General features: G+C 47.3%; 1 protein-coding gene across 2 annotated transcripts; it reads right to left on the minus strand.

Moving 5' to 3' along the window:
• Nucleotides 1-1,580: 1,580 nt before the first annotated feature.
• IPP (intracisternal A particle-promoted polypeptide) lies at nucleotides 1,581-12,798 on the minus strand. 2 transcript variants are annotated; one of them, XM_032946109.2, is made up of 10 exons: nucleotides 12,676-12,798; nucleotides 9,952-10,685; nucleotides 8,876-9,096; nucleotides 8,482-8,692; nucleotides 7,438-7,599; nucleotides 6,888-7,055; nucleotides 6,384-6,521; nucleotides 5,588-5,710; nucleotides 5,007-5,227; nucleotides 1,581-3,840 (listed from the first exon to the last, which is right to left on the minus strand). In XM_032946109.2, exons 2-10 carry the CDS (start codon nucleotides 10,484-10,486, stop codon nucleotides 3,562-3,564), a joined length of 2,058 nt encoding a protein of 685 aa, XP_032802000.1. In that variant the 5' UTR covers nucleotides 10,487-10,685; nucleotides 12,676-12,798; the 3' UTR covers nucleotides 1,581-3,561. The 2 variants fall into 2 exon arrangements, with proteins under 2 accessions (XP_032802000.1, XP_032802008.1); XM_032946117.2 differs by lacking the exon at nucleotides 12,676-12,798 and adding an exon at nucleotides 12,440-12,669.
• Between the last annotated feature and the right edge of the window lie 336 nt (nucleotides 12,799-13,134).

Raw genomic sequence — 13,134 nt, forward strand, 5'->3', positions numbered from 1 at the left:
CGGGCTGCGCTACGAACCCAGCGACCCGAGTTCGATTCCCGCTCATGGCCAACACCAGTGACAATTATCTGAACCGGTCCTGGGCCTCCCCGAGGTTGACTCAAATGAGTACCTGGGGTGATAAACATCGACACTGGGGAGACTAAAACGGCCAGGCGTTGTGCTAGGCACCCACCCACCCCCTCGTGTGCCGTTCGTCCTTCATAGGTGCTCGCTGACAGCGCCTTGCCCCAGGAGTCTGTGTAGTCTTTGCCGACAGGGCAAGAACACCAACCCCAATGCAATTTAACCTTTGCGCAAAAGACTGATCATATAGTATTGCCACTATATTCAGGTCACATTTTCAATTCGGCCAACAATATAAAACGATGTGAGACTGATAATAAAACCATCCAAAAGGCCCGCCCAGAACCGGTTCAGATAATCGTCACTGGTGTTGGCCGTGTGCAGGAACCGCAAAATCTGGAATTCCATCGACCAAAACGCCACTACAAAAGTTCGCCCTGAGTATATGCACTTGAGGTATAAGGTCGTCCTTACAAAAAAATGTAGGTCCAAAGAAAGCAGATATCACCTTTAAAATTGTGAGCTTGAAAAAACCATCTCACAGTCCGAGAGGGTTACGTGCAACGTACTGCGGGAAACGGGCAAAAGACGATTCCTGGAGATGGTGGACTCTTGAGACGTTAACGTCCGCGGAAGACTCAAAGCAATAATTTGGTATAAAACATTTTAACGTGTGTCAAAGCAGTCGCAAAACACTGCAAGGTATCCACATTAACAGATCCGCAGTTAAGACTGCAGCTAAAATAGAATTACTCCCTCTAGCAGTGGACATTCTCAACGGCAAATTAGTCACATTCAGCCCGACGGCACAGAAACAAGAAATACTCAATCACTATGCCTAACACTATTGGGAGTGTATTCTTCCTTTGAGGAGCAAGTGTCCACCTCACAGCACACCACTCAACTGCCAATGTACGATTCGGACAGCTTCCATCTTTACAGCGAGCGAAAGATAAGTGGCCAATGAAAGAGAGGATTCCATGAAAGTGTAAAGCAGACACCAATAGAAAATAACATTATAAACCGGAATAAAAAAATATGTTCACATGCAGAAGAGATTTGCAGATGTTACCACCGTCCTTTGCAGTGCCCGTGTCGGCAACATTGAGCTTTTAATTGCTTAGATCCTGATACTGATTCATGTTTTAGCCAACCGTGTTCTCAAGTGTGGCAAGTTGGTCGACTCAGTTCCAGTTATGAATTACTTAATAAAAACATGTTTCTGGTTTGTCACTTAATTTAATATATTTCCCACTCTGCAGACTAAGCAAAACATGTTTACGCTTTAATGCCATACAGCAAATACCTCGGCAGCCTGTGTGGCCCGAGTGTCGACAAGAGGAAACCCAAAGCGCTTCAGTAGTAGTTCTGTGACATCAACTTGAGGGCATTCTCTGACAGTGGCCATTGCGTAGCTGACCATGGCAGTTTCCCAATGCAAAGTGGTTAATCTTATGACAACACAATACAGGCAGCAGCACAAGCAGAGTATAATTAGAGCAGGAAAGATTAAACAATGTCAAGGACTTTTATGGAAAAACAACAGTATTTACAAAAGCCACACCACTTTAATGCAATAAAACCCACATCGGTTATTTAACCAGGCGACTTTAAATCAAACATTTAAATATAAATGTAAAGACTTTCAACTGGAATCTTGCAAATAAATTAAAATCTCATTTGGGGACAGGCTCAGCCCATCCCTCCACGGTGTATTTATCGGGAATACTTTGTCCCCATTTTTCAATCACGTTTGTGGTTCTCATTTTTTCAGCTTCGTATTTCGTGTTCCAACTCTTTCAGCCTAAATGTAACAGCACATCACTTGCATATTATTTGTACAAATTGTAAATATATTCTCGTACGCACAATTCGACGCATGTATTGCGAGTGTAAAAGTCATTGCACGTCTTGTAGTCGTTCCCTGTAAAGACTGGCCCATTCATGATTGTGGAATTGCCACTGCCGGCTATGGGTCATCAGTAGATATGAGCACCATCCTTATTTCAGCAAGGAGACACTTGAATGTGTCATTTTAGTCAAAAAATTATTAAAATGTGAAAATAAATACTTCCTCGTATGGCTGAAGTTCATGTAGAGCCAGATAATTGCATCAGGAATAGTGGAGTGTTTAGCTGTGATGAGGCCTCCTTTGTATTTGTGAAACAAAACTGACCCGACACTTATAAAAAAAAGATGACAATAGATGATTATAAATGGGTTATCACCTGATTAAATAAAGGTGAGAAATAAATCATATTTTAGATATGTACAAAATGTACATATTCTTTGGGTCTTTCGGTAAAGCCACTTAGATAGAAAAAGAATAATAAATAAAAATATCACGACGTTTCGATCGCAACACAAGCAATCGTCATCAGGTGAAAAAATATAGCGGGAGAGCTGCTGAGGCAGGATGTTATAAAGGTTTGAGATGGGTGTAGCCCAAGGGTCATAAACGAAGTGGGCGGGGCTAGTGAAGAAATTTGCATGTCAATGTAAGATTGGTGAGCTGGGCTACCTCCACGACGACGAAGCTGTGGAGGTGGCCACTGTATTGTGAGAGAATACTTGTGTTGCGATTGAAACGTCGTGATTTATTTTTTTATTTTTACGTGGCTTTACCCAAAGAATATGAATTCATGCAGTCGCGAAAGCTTTAAGTCAAAATGTACATACTTTATATTACATAACTAATGACATATAACTGCCTAAATCCACACATTTCCATATACCCAAATGGGTAACACTATAGCAGAGATACGACCTTCAATCCAACTCTAACCCTATCAGCCTGCGTGACTCAATGGTCACAGCGTGTGATGCCTGGTCAAAAGGTCTCAAATTCAAAGTCTTGCCTGGGTTTGACGAGGCTCATGATCATTCCTCTTGGGTAAATAAAATTAATACTGGCCTGGCTGTGCAGAACCACACCTTACAAGGCCTAATTGGGTCTAAACAGGTCCAACCTTGAAGTCAAGCGTGGTTGTCCTACAGTGAGACTTGTCTCTGTCATGGAAATATATAATTTCTAGCCCAGGCTTGTGATTGTCAACTGAGATGAGTGCAACTCCATGTTCAATTTAGTAAGCAGACACACTGACCTCCGCTAACACCCAATCTTAACCTCCAGTCTCATTAGGAATCTTTATCAGGCCCACTTAGACCTGGTCTTGCCTGGTCAGGCCTAACTGGGCCCGATCAGGATATTGCAGGACCTGTTAAACTCCAGTTCGACCTTCCTGCATTATCCTCGACATAAACGGATCTGATTGGGGTTTCGTTAGGCACTTCTTGTTCCCAAAGAGGCCTAATAATATCTGGCTAAACCAGTTCAGTTCTAGTCCGTATTTGGTCATGATATCGTGGGACCAGTTCAGGCCTAATCATGCCTAGCAATTCCCGGTTGATGGCTCTCCAGGTCTAATTTGGCTCAGTCAGGGTCCAGTTGGGTCTGCTAAAGTCTATCTCAAGCCTGCTCGGCCCTGCGCGAGTTTAGATAGCGGCGAGGCCGGCCTCCGTGCGGCTTGTCACGAGCCTTCCGAGCGTCTGCCACGTGCCGCTGGTCGGGTCGAACATCTCCGTGCTGTCGAGCGTCACGGGGGGCGCCGTCCCCCACAAGGAGCCCTCTGCGCCTGGCAACGCCATGGAGGAGAAGAGCCCACCCCCCGGGGGGGCTATGCGGCCCCCCGTCACGTACAGGCGGCCCCCGACGGCCACCGCGGCGCAACCGGCCCGGGCGCAGGGCATGGGCGGGGCTTCCTGCCAACATTCCTGGTGGCCACATGGAGGAGGTGGGGGAGGGGGAGGCAGCAACAAGGAAGGGGAAGAGAGGGGAAGGCAGAGGAGGAATCGGATTATTGGTTGATCCAACAAGGCAAACTGCTGAAATGAAATGAACTCATCACGGTCTGGCTTATAGCTCTTGTTGTAATGCATTCAGCTCATTGTTCATGGGCTCTGGTTCATCGCATCACCGTCTGGTTTTCAGTTTTTCCACTGTTACGCAGTCAACACATCCTTCAAGGAGTGCTCTTAATAATAAATAACTCTTGATAGAGTGACCTTTGCGCCGGAGGCATCTCAGAAAACTTTATACGCCAAATGGCCTTACAAAACATCTCATCTCAGACACTTGAAAGGGCACTCCCAGTGGCAGCTGTCCCTGTGCAGCACTAGGTGACTCAGCACCTAGCCTGTGAGCGGGCATTAGTCTGTGAGTAGGGGGAGATGACTGCTATGGGTAATCCATTTTGAGTAATTTGTGGGCGAATTTTTACGATTATGCTGACACACACAATGGCCTGCTCTTGCAAATTACGTCAGGGGATCTTATGGTTAGTACACCCACAGTAATAACCAGAGCGCCCAAAGTAATAACCAGGGCGGCCTGCCAGATTCGAACCATGAACCTCTGCAACAAGTGGAGATCACGCTACCAATGGGTCAGACATCACAGTAACATAAATAAATAGTTGTTATAATGCTATGATTGAGACTGAGTTTAAAGTATTTTTTATCTTGGGAAAAGTTGTAAACTTATAGTGGAATTCCCATGACACACAGCCTAGGTGTGCAGTTACTCGAGAAGAGCTACTGTGTTTCTTGGTTTATCTTCCCTTTAATATATATACCAACAAAAAAATTACGAAGCAAATATTAAAATTATCAGTCAATCAGGAACCTCTTCATCGTTTTTCACACTAAGCCATGGAGCCAGCCATTACAACTATGAAAACTATAAACATTTTATTATTTCACCACGTAAGGCCCACTGAGCTATATAGCTCTTTTTCAGATGCAACCTGGCCACAGATAATAGCTCAACGAAGTGGCCTTTAATGTGAAAATGTATACCAGTCAAATACTCCAAACACATGTTTCTAAATGTGGAGGGAAAAAACCTGGGGAAATATCCATGCGACCACGGGGAAACTTGCCTCATCGGGCGAGTACACCTCCACGGAGTCGAGGGCGCCCAGCGCGTCGTCCCAGCCTCCGAGCGCGTAGATGCGACCGCCCAGTGCGCACAGCGCCACGTGGGAGCGCGCGCGCTGCAGCGAAGGCAGCCACGTCCAGCGCTGCCTCCGCGGGTCGAACGACGCCGTCGACGAGAGCTCCGAGCTGCCCACGCCCAGCCCGCCCGCCACGTAGATCAGGCCTGGCAAGCGCGCCGGCGGCGGCAGTGGGGAGAGAAGCAGAAGCAGAAGAAAGCGGATACAACGAGGAGAGAGGGAGACGTTAAGGGGAGAAGGCAGACGGGGAGAAGACATGCAGAGAATCGATATGAGAAACAAGGATTCGGGAGGCATACAGATACACCGACACATTTAGAGACATGGAGACACGGTGACATGGTTTATATATTTTATGAGCAAACGCAAATTGTATTCCTCTGATAAGCAGAAAAACGCAAAGAAAAAATTGTATTGGGGTAACAGGCGCATTAGATACAGGACACAGAGGAATTGACTGGGGGGTGGGGGGCAGTGGTGCTGCCTTCAGAGAAAATGTAACGAACCATCCATGTGGCAGCAGCCAAAGCTGTGACGAGGAGGTTCCATGCTGTCCAGAGCCACCCAGCGATTCTCGGCCGCATCATAACGCTCCACCGATGAGCCTATATCGGCACCCACCCAGCCTCCTACAGCAGCAGCACAGGCCAGGCAGTGAAACACCCACTGGGAAACCCAGTCTCCTAGATAATGAGACTCAATCAAGACTCAGATCCATAGACTGTCTTAAGAGAGACTGCGATCATAAAACCCAGTCTCAATCAAGACTCTTATTCCAAACACGGTCGAAATTTATCCTTTCCTATTCCGGTAAATTACATGTACGTCATCAGTTTTTCTTTAGATTCCGATCCGGTGACGTACACATACAGAAAAAGCCATATCTGGAGGGTGTGTGGCACAGTTTGGCACAAGCTCTCATAGGGTGCGGTCATGTTGCTGCAGTTCTCTGTGGCGAGTACAATGCCTATAAAAACAGCGGCGTTATGCCTCTAAATAAAATTGATGCTAACCGCTTGCGGGCCCAGGACCCACCCTGCAACTGCAGTCGTCTGGGAATGGGACGTCCGCAAGTTGGAAGGGTTCAGTGGCAACTCTTACAAAGACTCCGACCCGGAACCCCAATATCAATCAATACTCAAATCCTGAAACCCATTCTCGATGGCTCTCCATGAAGACAAAAACCGCATACCATGTTTCCTGGAGCCAACACTCAACCAAGATTCTGATCCTGAAGCCCAGTGTCAATCAAAACTGTTCTGCCAAAACCCAGAGTATTGAAACTTTATAGTAAGTGCTTACCCATGACGTAAATGGCTCCATTGCAGGCACAAGCTCCAAAGCTGCATCGAGGGGAGAGCATGGATGCTACGGGAGCCCACTGCCGACACACAGGGTCGAACCTCTCCACAAATGCGAAGATCATTGATTCGCTCTCTCCTGAAACAAGGTCATCACACAAGACAATTCAGGTGCCCCTTGCCAGTCCAAAAACTCAGGCTCATGGATCAGATTACAAGACTAAAGTGATCCGATCCCCAAATAACCAAGACACTGATTTTGAGAGCAGGTGTCAAATACACTGATCCTAAAACCCAGACTCAATAAAGACTCTGATCTTGAATGCAGTCCCCATAGAGACTGATGCTAAAGAAGTCTCAATTAAGACTCTAATCTTAAAACCCATCCTCAATCAATACTTTGATCCTGAAACCCAGTCTCAATCAACTCTTATCATGGAAGTGAATCTCAATCAAGATTCTGATCCTAAAACCCAGTTCCCTGGAGCCGATTTTGTAAACTAACCCCCAATCGCGTAAATGAATCCATCGAGCGTGACCACACAGTGACCACTCCGGGCCTGGTGGAGAGATGGTTCCAATGTCCAGTAGAGTGAGATGGTGTCCATACGCTCCACACAGCTCAGAGCGCGGCTGTCTCCCCATCGACCCCCCTGCTGCCTTGTGTATCCTCCTAGGGGTGGCAGGGGGAGGTGGGGAAAAGGAGCTATGACCATGCCCCATGGGCTCCGTTGTCCAGTACACGTTAATGATTTTTATTTAATAAATTATAGACATAGGTTAACCAGATAGACTTACAAATGTAGCTTTCAGGTTTCAATATAAAACATGGTCAATGTAAAAAAAAAACTGTGTACCTGAAACCAGTGTCCTACAGTTGGGTGTCAATCAATGATTTTGATCCTCATACCCAGTCTCTCTGAGTCTCAATTCAGACTCTGATGCTGAAACTCAGGATCCTGGAACCGGGTCTCAATCAACAGACTCTGATCCTGAAACCCAATGTCAATCAAAGCTCGAGTCGTGAATCCTGGTTTCCCGAATCCGAGTCTCACCGATGACGTAGAGGTATTTGCGAGCTTTTCTCCGGGGCTTGGCTCGACGAGAAAAGTCAGAGGTGGAGACGGCGGTTGGTCTGGAGGACTTGCTCAGTCGAGGGATCTGATACTCATCCAGCAAAACCTGCAGGGCCACTCGAACGCTGAGATCTTCAATGGCTGAGACACAAGCACATGAGAAGGCCGATTGTTTGCGGGACGACGGAACACAGCTCTCATTTCTAGATTTGAAGCTTTCGTGACTGCAAGGATCCATACTCTTTGGTTCTATTCGGAACCAAAGAGCACAGCTCTCATGTTGTGTTGTTTTGTTTTTCTGAATTGGGCTGCATGGGACCCATGATTTTTTTTGTGCAGAAATCTTGACTAAATTAATACTGCAAGAGAACCATGTTTCACAAGCTCATAGGCTAATAGACCTGAATATAATATTTTAACATTGTGAAATACAGCCTTGTCCAATACTTATTTAAAATCTTATTTTGTATATGTGTACCTAGTAGGATACACGTATTATTTCACTCATGAGACATGAATTAATCATGGGCATGAGAAAAGAACATTCATAATTTATGCCAATTATACACTTACATTTAAGCGAATGGAACTGTACAAAAACATTATTTTAAGGAATAATAGAAATGAGATGGTCAGAATGAGAAAAAATACAACGACCAGAATCGTAACAGTTACACTCGAGAATACAAATTTCGCTTTATAAACAATATAAATGTGACATCTCAGTTCGCCACACATAAACAGTGGCAATGTGTATTACATATAAAGAGAAAGTCATAGGCAAAGAGAAACAGGAATGTCTTGAGCTTGACCTTGAACAGGAGGTTGTCAGCACCAATGGCTGGGGGAAGGGAGTTCATGAAATCACCATGGGGTGGGTTAATCCTTGCATATCGAGTATCTAGGCTATGTGCCGTTTTAAATCTCTACTCGTCAGAAAATAAGCATTGCAAGTCTAATGACACCACAGCCACAACTAATGTCCACCTCCAAACACCATCGCTGCCACCACCACCCCCTCACCGTCGACGGTCGAGGTGACGGTGGTGGGCGGGATCAGTGGGAGCCGTACGGCTTTGATGATGTGGAGGAGGTGGAGGCGGCGCGAGGCCGGAGCGTGCAGCAACCAGCGCATCGCCGCTGTCAGCACCTGCTCCTCACGCTCCACGCGCAGCTCCTCGCTGCCCAGGGCACTCAGCACCAGGGCTGGGGGCAGCGACAAGAACTCCGCCTCCTGCTGGCAGCAGCAGAGACACTCATTACTCCTGACGTATGTGTGAACTCCTTTCGCACCGTACGTAGCCAACCGTGCTAATTGGAGGTGTAACAATGACTGATTGAGTGGCGACAATAACTCATTGCTACATGGCCATTATGAACCCTGTGAGAAACCGGACAGCAGCACCAGGAACCTGACCTCAGACACGGGAACGAAGTTGTCATAGAAGAACTGGCAGGCATGGGCCTCCAGGTCGGGACAGGAGATGGCGGTGGCGAACATCATCACCCCCAGGCAGTTCTCAGCCGATATGTGCTCCCGCAGGAAGTCACTGCAGATCCTAACGACACCGGCCAGGCTAAGCATGTCGGCGGCTATGGCGACGTCCTGGACGTTTGATTCGGACAACTTGAGAGAGCCTGGGGGATGGATAGGGATAGAGACAGGTTGTTTCAAAAAAATGGAGACAGAACGAAATACAGACACATTCATTGATATACAAAACGAGAGAGATATAATCAATAGACAAAAGTATACAGACACAACCAAACACAAGGAAACATCCATGGGTATGTGTTGCTATGACTCATAACGAATTCGTAATGAATTGCAATCACAGTATAATTGTAATTTCAGCAAAGCTGCTGTAATTTTCATTATAATTGAGTTAAAATCACAGTCACGAGATGACTCACCCCATCACTATCAGGATTATCATCTCTCTGACTAAATGAGTAGCACTAAACATGTGGGAAGTCGAAATTTGTCTCCATCGCGGTAATGTGGATTCCAACTCTAGCTCGAGGCTTGAATTCAAATCATCTCTCCCTGGGGTCGCACTCATCTCAATCGACAGCCTCATGTCGGCAATATAAATTCCATACTCCCATGGCGACGATCAATTTTTCCATGGAAAAACCACAGATGACTTCCCACAAATTGTTGCCACTCATTTGATCAACCTTGAAGGGATGATAATGGTTCTCATGATGATGCTACTAATGACGAAGCTAATGGTGATAAGGATAATAATATACATTTATTTGTAAGGTGGCTTCCACTAATATATCTAAGCGCCTTGATGATGATCATGGAAGATGATGGTGTTACAAGATAGTGTTACAAGACTATGAAAAAGGGTCATTTCCCAAAATGTCGCCCAGTATATATTTATGCACCACTGCAAACACTGTATCATCAAATAATTTGTTTAGTTTACAAGGCAATGACGTTATTTCAAGCTTCATCCTTGTTAGTGATCATCACTCACTCACCTGTGTACACGTAGTTCAGCAAAATCTCAAAGGTCTCCGCATCAATGCCTCCTATTTGAACCAAAGGCTCGGACTCGACCACCTTGCTTGCCTTGTCGGAGTCACCATCTACTTTCTCGTGACTCCCACTGCCAACACCACCACCACCACCGTCGTCACCACCACCGTCGTCACAACTGCCGTCGACAGCGCCATCGGTGGCGACCCCACCAGCGGCTGTGGCAATGGACAACGGTCCGGCGAACATAGCTTGAAAGTAGGGGCTCGCCGCCGCCAAAACAGCCGAATGGGCACAAAACTGCGCTCCGCCCACAGAAAGGCGGGCGTCGCACAGTGTGGCGTCCTTGCGGAGGGCGTTGAGTGACCGCAGCAGGCGCACTGCGTGCGTCTCGTCCTGATAGCAGCGCTGATCGGTGGTGGCCCCTGGGTGAAGGGTTGAGGAAGGAGTCGCTTCCGAGTCGGGGGTAGAATCCGGCAAGGAACCGGGGATGACGTTCGGGTCGAAGGTCGAGCGCGAATAGTTGGGAGTTGCCATTTTTTGGGTGGCGGTTTTGTTGTTTTTTTTGTCGATTTAATTTTAGTTTTGAAGTAAATTTGTTGCATGTATTCTCATAATAGCATTTTTAATACAATAAAATTAATTTAATCAGTTTTTTCAACATGACTTTTTTTTCATAAAATGGTCTTCAGTACTTTGATCATTATAAAATATGATGTTATTACTTCAGAGAAACCTGAAATACAAACAGAAAAACACTTTTTTAAGAGTTTATACTTACTCTTTGGTTCTTTTGGTAAAGTCACGTAGGTATAAAATAAAATGAATCACGACATTTCGGGTGCAACACAAGCGTCCGTCATCAGGTGGGAAAGCATGGTCTGCTGCTTTTGTTTCTTGACTTAAAAGCTTTCGTGACTGCAGGATTTTATATTCTTGGTTGGGTCTTTCGGTAAAGTCACGTAGATAGGTTCAAAGATGTGACCTTACTGAAAGATCCAAGAATATGAATGTGTTTCTCTCGAGGAATAGATAATAGTTATGTCAAACATTGACCCTGCAATCTCTTAGATCATAAGTTTAGGTTCTGGAGTTGGGTGTCCATCTGAATGTATTACAATGGCCGTTAGGTCCATAATGGCCATGTCAGGTTTAAGAATGGCACACTATCAGCAAACATCTGAGAGCCTGGGTAAAATCCGTGGGTCTGGGTGTCTCAAAGATTTATAATGGCCAATTTGGGGACGCAAATACCCCTTGTCGAATGGCAAGTTCGGGCCAAATCAACCCTCACAGTATGGGTGGGTTTCCACTGGCTATTTGGTGTGCCGAGCTGGAACCAATATGTGATATAATGGCTTCACGAGGCATCTGAACCTGGCCCAGGGGCAACAGCGCGGGTGGAGCCCAATGCATTGTGTATAATGTAGTCTTAAATTTCGATTTTAAAAATTCAAATTTAAATTTCGATTAAAAATATAATGTAGTCATCAAAATGCGCCCCTTCGACTCCTCCGTTGCATGTGATGGCACCAGCAGCAGGGCTCAGGTTCTGCAATGGAAAACCACCTGGTGCCGCCCCGGGCTGGCTTGGCGTGGCCCCGGTGCGGCTCGATTACGCAGTGGGAAAAAAGAGGTACAAGCCAACAGTCGCGGAAGGTTGTGGATTAAAGCCACTGGGGTTTGTGTCTCCGTCTCATGATGGTTGAATGGCCTTGCGCCAACAACTGCTGATGTCCTGGGTTTAAGCCCTGGAACTAGGTGTCTTTTTCAATGCGTTGATAATGGCCATGCAAGTATTAAAATCACACTGAGCCAGAAACCTCTGGGGGTGAGCGGTGGGGATTGGGGGGCTGGTGGGGGGCTGGTGGGGGGCTGGTGGGGGCCGGTGTCGGGGGGGGGCGGTGGGGAGCCGGTGAGTGGGTGGTGGGGGGCCCGTGGAGGGGGGGTGGTGGGGGGCCCGTGGAGGGGGGGGGGGTAGGGGGGTGGGGGGCCGGTGGGAGGGATCTTTGTCTTAACGCAGTCAAGACCGTAACAGTGCAGTTTAACCAGCACGCCCCTTGATGTACACGGCGACCACCACCGACCCCCCCACCAATCCCAACACACTGAGATCAGCGCGTTCAAAAGTGCCGAAAGAAAGTGTTGCGGGAGACGAATAATCCGAGGGAGCGGACGAATAATCCGAGGACGTTTTGACGCCGCTGTGCGTCGCTTCGCACGCACTGGGGGACCCAAGCCGGCCGTCAGCCGCCACCTCGCCCGAGGGGCTCTGCGCTTCGCGTTGCTCGGCGAGACACGGGGACGGATCCCACCCCGCAGGATTTAAAAGCCAGGCTGGAAGTAGTGTCATTAAAACATGTACGCTGTGTAACAAGCACCGCGCCTGTTCATACATGCAATAAATTGTGGGGGGGGGGGGGGGGGGGGTTTGTTACGTTGAAAGCAATGGCAACGGCCCCAAGCTGGGGGTGTGGGGTGAGCGGGTACCTGTCACCGTTTTTCCCGCAGGCAGATTCATGCAAGCGGGGAGGCTTCGTAAAGGCCTACTAAAAATGCCCGACCTCACTATAAGCAATCTCTGTTTATTAACTAACTTCCCTTGCGATGCAATTCAACTTTATTTTTAAAATATATATACTTTCCCATCGTTATCAGAACTTAACAGGTGGCTATGCAACAACAAAAAATGGGTAATCGCCATTGCACAATATCTCGGCCCTTACCTTTACCGCTGTTGTCAGTCGGCATCACAGGCGGGCCGGCCCTGGAGTGGACTGGGGGGTGGGCAGCCCCTCTCGAGGGGCGCCCCTAGCGGCAGCGGCAGCGCGGTGCAGCTCAACCACCGCGTCCCACTGCGATTGAACGTCGCCTGATGAAGCCGGTTTGCAATCACACGCGAAACGTCGGGCTCGAATTGTCAATGTGTGTGGGCTTAACTCTCCAACCCAACCGGTTGTGTTCATTTTTATTAACCATCCCCACCACCACCACCACCTTTCATAATACAGGTGCTTTTGGGTTAGATCGTGTAAATATATCAACGTGGATAAACCCACCAACACCCAACAGCCAACTAGGGAGGGTTGTCACGTAAACAGAACGTGGCCAATTCGTCACTAGTACAGCACACCGGTGTGTTGGAGAGCCAAGCCACAACATTTATAATCGGAGTGTGACGTTTC

This window comes from Petromyzon marinus, chromosome 1, assembly GCF_048934315.1.
Source record: "Petromyzon marinus isolate PM22_M1 ecotype Great Lakes invasive population chromosome 1, UKy_Petmar_22M1.pri1.0, whole genome shotgun sequence".
Taxonomy (NCBI): domain Eukaryota; kingdom Metazoa; phylum Chordata; class Hyperoartia; order Petromyzontiformes; family Petromyzontidae; genus Petromyzon; species Petromyzon marinus.